Source organism: Propithecus coquereli, unplaced genomic scaffold, assembly GCF_000956105.1.
Source record: "Propithecus coquereli isolate 6110/MARCELLA unplaced genomic scaffold, Pcoq_1.0 Scaffold131, whole genome shotgun sequence".
Lineage (NCBI taxonomy): Eukaryota > Metazoa > Chordata > Mammalia > Primates > Indriidae > Propithecus > Propithecus coquereli.
The window spans coordinates 2,967,100-2,973,928 of NW_012137303.1; the positions used below are offsets into that span (position 1 = coordinate 2,967,100).

The 6,829-nt window shown below is 40.0% G+C and overlaps 1 protein-coding gene across 1 annotated transcript in view; it reads left to right on the forward strand.

Annotated features, from left to right (window-relative positions):
* GPLD1 (glycosylphosphatidylinositol specific phospholipase D1) overlaps window positions 1–6,829 on the forward strand; it is a 55,113-nt gene that overhangs the window by 2,366 nt on the left and 45,918 nt on the right. The window contains exons 2-3 of the mRNA XM_012638565.1: window positions 3,002–3,213; window positions 6,675–6,730. Of these exons, the coding sequence (XP_012494019.1) occupies window positions 3,084–3,213; window positions 6,675–6,730 (186 nt within the window). The 5' untranslated portion in view covers window positions 3,002–3,083. The remainder of the gene's footprint in view (window positions 1–3,001; window positions 3,214–6,674; window positions 6,731–6,829) is intronic.

A 6,829-nucleotide genomic window follows, 5' to 3' on the forward strand; every position in this document is an offset into this window, starting at 1 on the left:
CACCTTCAATTCAAAATCCTCACCCAATTTTGCTTTATACAGAAATCTAAATTGTTATAGAAGATATAATGCTTAAAAAAAGATATAAGGCTGAGTACCATTGTGTAAAATATTTTTTTCTTGATTTTTGAAAAATTCCATAAGGAAGATAGTTATTTAATAGAAATCTATGGTGAATCTTTGAAAGAAGGAAAATTTCTTTTGAATGCATTAAACACTTACTGTATACCAGGCTCTAGTCTAGGCACTTTACTCAGCTGATCGTCATAACAACCCTGTAAGGTGGGCGCTATTATTATCTGCATTTTATATACAAGGACACTGAGGTATAAAAATTTTTAATAACTTGTGCAAGGTCACCCAGATATAGAAGGTAGTGGAACAGGGACTAAAATGAAGCTTGAGACCCTCTGGGTCTCAAGCCCATATTTCCCTACCCATTTCTTGCTGTAACTGCATGTCTACTTTTCAGCTTGTGTCTGTATTTCCACAAGAGCTCTAAATGACAGAATGATGCTGTCTTGCTTATAACAAAGCCACCTGTATTAGGAAAGGGGGTGGGGTTTAGAAAGAAAAAGATTTCCATATACTTATTATTTGTCATAGTTTTCTTAATATTGCAACCTATATTTTAACTTTCTTTTAAAGTCGTATCTTTGATGTTTTCATGGTTACAAAAATAATACAAACTTCATAAAATTTAAGCAATATTGTCACATAAAGGTCATATTCATAACCATCACACCACCTTAGCAAATAATTCCCTTCTATTTTATTAAATTCATATGTTTGTCATTCTGAACCTTAAATACAGAAGATACATAATGAGAAATTTGGGATTAGTATTACTTAGTAACTGAACCCATTTCTTTCTCTTGTGCTTTTTGGATGGGTTTGCTTTATTATAACAAAGGTTAGATGTTGTTTCCAGGCAGCATTATTTTTTTCCTAGTGACCCTTTGCAACTCTCTTAACTGTTTCCCTTGATTGACTACTCCTGGAAGGCTCTGAGTTTACCAAAGCCCCAATTTGTAACGGCCACCACCTCACCCACAGGCTTTAGAAGGCCCAGAGTGAGAGGGAGGCAAACTGAAAGGCCTTCGGTGGCCAGAAGGGGTATGGAAACCTCCACACATTGTGTGGAGGGTGGGGACAGGAGGCCATCTAGGAGGGCACGCTCTAGCAAAGTGGAACAGCTGGCTCCTCAGCTCCAGGAGATTGTCATATCACATGGGGATGTCAGTTCCTGCAGCCAATTATTTTGCTTGTTTGTTTTTAAGAGAGCCAGAATCTAGATTTCTATGTGAATTTTCTCATTTAAAAAAAATTGGCCTGAGTTTATACAACTCCCTGTTTGACAAACAAAGCACATCAGTATATGGCCTCTAGCCTAAAAGTAATCAGAAGCAGCTGGGCCTAATGCCCTCAGGGTTGGGGGAAAGCAGCAGGATTCATTTCCTTGAGGCTTTGCAGGTGGCTGAGTTAATGTTTCAGAGGAAAATGTTGGCACACAACTGTCTCAAATCATCCTGCTTTCTGTTCTTTTTTCTTTTTTCTTTATAGCAGAGAAACAGTTTATTCTGCATATTGCTAAGCGGGGAGATGGGAGAAATTTCTCAAATCTACCTCCTTGAGAATCTGGGAGACAGGGTTTTAAAAGACAGTTTGGTGTAGGCAATTGAGTCTGCTAATTGGCTGGGTTTGGGGTGAAACCACAGGGTTGTAGAAATTGTCTTCTTTGCTGACCAGGTTCTTGGGTGGGGGTCACATGACCAGTTAAGTCAGTTCCTTGGTATGGATGGTTGGTCTGGATGGGTCAGCCCTTCTGGAATGCAGGACCTTGAAGATAACTTGGAAACTTCAAAAGGTGGTGTTATTTATGGAGAAAGCTGACAATCTTTATGACCACCAGCTATATGGCTCCAGGGTGGCAATTATAGAGATGCAAATAGGGAGACAGTGGCTAATTACTATCATTTTTCGTTAGGCCTGTGCCTTATTTTTAGCTAGGCCCTTACCCCAGTTCTTGCCTTGCACCCCTTCATCAATTTGTAAAGGTGGTTTCACAAAGTGAAAGTAAAGAAGGAAGCTACTCCAACTGAAAATGCATTCCAGAGAGAGGAAGAGGTCAGTCTCCACAGGTGGAGAAAGACCCCCGCTTTCTAGTCACCTTTCCATTTGGCTAACCTGAGAATGAATACCATTTCCTCCCACTCTTTTAGGAGCTTCTCTCTTGCTTTTAGTGTATAGCATACATAATTTGTGCTTTAAGATTACTATCATTTTCATAAAGAGCTTAATTTTTTTCAAGGTTCAGTGCAATTGATTGGCTACTTCATGACTGGTATATTCTGAGCCTAGCATTTTCCAAACCCTTGTTTCTTCACCCTAAATCTTACCTTTCCCTCCACCTCCCAAGATGGAATCAGCATCTTCGCTTGGGCTGCTAGAATCTGACTTTGCCACAGGCTCTGGATAAGCCCTTTTAGAACAGCCAGAGACAGACAGACCAGGAGTGGTTGTCTTGTGTAATCCCATGCAAGTGTCAGTATCTGTTGCCAAATACTGAAAGAGAAGCCAGTTCCAGCTGATCACCATAAAAGCTTTCCCAGCACTTGTGGCTTCGGAGGCTGCGGAAGCAGGGCGGACTGAGAAATGTGTGGAAAGGATGCATGAGAGACCACCCTTGTAAGATGAGGCAGTCCAATATATTGACTATCAATATGCGCAGGTGAGTGGTTTTTTTTAGAAAGCAAAATATATTTGGAGACAACTTTGCTTGTATTTCCATACAAATTTCATGTACAAGTAAAATCCAGAGAAAAACCTCGGTCAGAAGATGCAATGCATCCACCTAGAGGCTTTTAGATTTCAGTGTCTCACCCCCTCTCCTCCCCAGGAGGACAGAGTTTGTTTGCTGTTCTGGTGAAGCTAAACAGTAGTTGTACAGTTGACTTCATTGGAAAACAATATCATTTTGAAATGAGGCTTGGTTTTCTAGGTCATTGACCTGCTTAGAGAGAAGCAGTGGATCTGCGCCTGGATTTCGGAGTCCCAGCACTGGCACAGCTCTGAGAATTCCCATGTGCCCTGAGGAGCCGGTGAGGAACGAGAGCATGTCTGCTTTCAGGTTGTGGTCTGGCCTACTCATCCTGCTGGGTTCTCTCTGTCCTAGAGGTTCATCATGTGGCATTTCAACACACATTGAAATAGGTAGGTACTGGTGCCTTGTGTTGTTGGGAGGACAATAAATCTATCAGGAGACATTAAGGGAGAGATTGAAAATCTGTCCTATGTATTGATGCAATTCCCCCCGCTGCACTGAGCAGCCTGACAGTGGGGAAGAGAAGGCCATGATTGCAGTCGTCCAGGCTGGGTTCAGTGGAGGGCAAGTAAGCGAGAGAGCTGCTGCCCCTTGGTCACAGGGTTCCTGGGTATTTCTCTGGGAAATAGTGGAGAGCTCAATAAACTAGAGGTTGCAATGAAGCAGAAGAACTGATAGTAATAGAATGGGAGAGGAGAAAGATGGGTGGAATATGGTAGGAATGAGGAATTTATTTTTGTTGTTTTACATTTCCAAAGACAGGCATTTCCAAGTATATGTAAGGAACCATGTGTGGCTATGGGAGTGGATCCCCTGAGTCAAATTGGCTTTAAAGGTGCTTGGCTTCTGGAATGTCAAGGAAGCAAGGGAGTTTGGTTGGTCATTGGCATTAGAAGTGCCTGGGAAGATGGCAGGAGTTGGGGAGGAGAGGGCTACAGCAAGCTTGTGCCACTGAACTCAAGAGCAAAGGCAGAGTTATCTGGATATAGGTAGATGGTAACACAAAGAATTGTTTCTTAATTTATTTATTTCAGCTATATTGAGGTATAATTGACAAAAATTGTATAAATGTAAGGTGTACAATGTGATGTTTTGATATATGTGCACGTTGTGAAATGATCACCACAATCAGGTTAATTAATGTATTTATCACCTCACATAGTTACATGTGTGGTGAGAACATGTTATGTATTCTCTTAGCAAAAAGGTTTGGTTCTTTTTTTTGAGACAGAGTCTTGCTTTGTCACCCCAGGTAGAGTACAGTGGCATCATCATAGCTCACAGCAACCTACAACTCCTGGGCTCAAGCGATCCTCCTGCCTCAGCCCCCTGAGTAGCTGGGACTACCAGCACATACCACCATGCTTGGCTAATGTTTTCTATTTTTAGTAGAGATGGGGTCCCATTCTTGCTCAGGCTGGTCTCCAACTCCTGAGCTCAAGGGACCCTCCCGCCTTGGCCACCCAGAATGAGGTGGCATGAGCCACCTCACCTGGCCAAAGGTTTGATTCTTATATGAAGTATATGTGTAATATTTTTAGCACATGGAAAATGTAATATAATTAGCTATAATTACATTCTACAGCACTTTTCAGATTAGTTTCAGATATACCTGATGTTCTAGGTTTTCTTTAGATAAAAACGATAACAATATTTTATAGTTATGCCATCTGCAGAAGTTACAAAGAATAGCAAGACTATAGATAAAATATGAAAATGTATTAGTGCAAAATAGACCTAGATATTGAGCTATGGTGAGCAAGAACCTATCTATGATCACAAAACTTTTCAATCTGAAAGGACACTAGAGATCACTGAGTCTAGTTCTTTTATGGATAAGGAAACTGATACTAGATAGTTTTACAGCTAACTTATTAGTGACTTGGCGTAAAATTACATGTCTGACAGCTAGTCCAGTGTTCTTTCCATTAATCATTTATTGCTTAGCCATTTGTCGTCCCAGCTACTCAGGAGGCCGAGGCAGGAGGATCACTTGAGCCCACGAGTTCTAGATTGCAGTGAACTATGACTATGCCACTGTACTCCAGCCTGGCTCCCAGAGCGAGATCCTATCACTTAAAAACAACAACGTTTATTGCTAAAAGGGAGTCGGGAAACGATAATGGAAAGGAGAATAAGACTTAGGTTCTAATACCAGCTCTGCTGTAAGGTAGATGTGTGCCTGAGCATTGACTTTACCAACCTCTCAATTCCTCTACTACAAAATGAGGGAGTTGAACTTCTTAATGAATTCTAAAGTGTCTTCCAACTCTAAGTTCTGTGAAGTTGAAACTGCCAGAACTATAGAGTGAACTGAAGAGGGGCAAATTTAAATGGAAATATTCAATTCTTTAATCAATAGAAATGGAAATATTCAATTCTTTAATCCTTAGAGTTTAAGAATTTACAAGACAGATGACATATGAAATTTTAATAAAATCAAATAATTGCTTGTCTTTCTTCATCAAGTGCCAAAGATCCTAATGGATATTTAAAGAGTAGTATAGACTGGGTGTAGTGACTCACACCTGTAGTCCTAGCACTCTGGGAGGCCAAGGGGGGAGCATCCCTTGAGCTCAGGAGTTCGAGACCAGCCTAAGCAAGAATGAGAGCTTGTCTCTACTAAAAATAGAAAAATTAGCTGGGTGTTGTGTGCGCCTGTAGTCCCAGCTACTCGGGAAGCTGAGGCAAGAGGATCTCTTGAGCCCAGGAGTTTGAGGTTGCTGTGAGCTATGATGACACCACCATACTCTACGAGGGCAGCAGAGTGAGACTTCGAGTCCAAAAAAAAAAAAAAAGAACAAAAACAGAGTTATATATATTTTTATGTGAATCGAAGGCAACTCCTAAAATAGAGTCAGCACAGATTCTGAGAATTTTCTATATAAAAGGAGAATAAAAAGCTCCATCATTTATTTACTACTAATTTAGATGATTTTATAAATATTTTGGTTCACTGTTTCATTTCTTATAAAGGGCCTGAATGGAAGGTTGGCATTATGTGAGTTAGCCCATTAGAATTGGCCTCTTTCAGCGTAAAGCACTGGAATCCTGTATATAGTTTATTTGTGTGGGCTGTGACTTTTCTCTTACTGTATCAGTGCTTATAATGTAGTAGTGGCAACATATTTTTGCTGTATGAATTAAAAAATTCAATGTGATTCACAATAGAAATAAGATACCACCTTTGAGTGTCTCTTCACAAGCAATGTTGGTCTTCCTGTTGATTTTTCTGGAGGAGCAGGCTGTCGGGGGTGTGTGTCTGAATATGGGTGGGTGCGGGGCAGACTAGGTGGCCTTCTGAGATTACTTTGTCCTTCCAAAGTGGTCCAATGATGAAAAACCATTTGGGGATCATTGATTCAGCCCAGGGATTAGGCCTTATATCATATTTCCTACTTTGGCTTACTTATCTACCTCAATTCTGAGGCAAAATGTGATGATGATAATTTCTTTTTCTTGCCCTCCTACTGCTGTGCTTACCACTTAGTGTTTATTTTCTGTGATTCTCTCAACCAACCTAGAAGGTGAGTATTTTTTTAACTCAATTTTCCGTAGGAGGAAACTAAGGCCTAGAAAGGTTAAATAACTTACCCAAGGTCATACAGCTAGTTAAGCAGAAACTTCAAATCACCATGTAAATTTGATTGGTATTATAACAATATAAAATAATATACAAATCTAATTATGCCTAATAAAAATTGCAAGAGAATACAAATGTGATTTTCATTTCCTGCTTCCTTGACAGTTACAACCACAAAATTATAGATTTTACCCTAAAATGACCTCTAGTAAGTTTTGGTTTTGGTTATACTTGAACTCGATTGATTTGTGTGTTGATTTCTCTTAGGACACAGAGCCCTGGAGTTTCTCCATCTTCAAGATGGGCGTGTTAGCTACAAAGAGGTATAAAGCTTGATTTGTCTTTTATTCCTTGTGCATTAACTTTATTCTGTAGATGCCCAACAAAAGTCCATAACAGATATTTAAACAGTAATTTTAAGA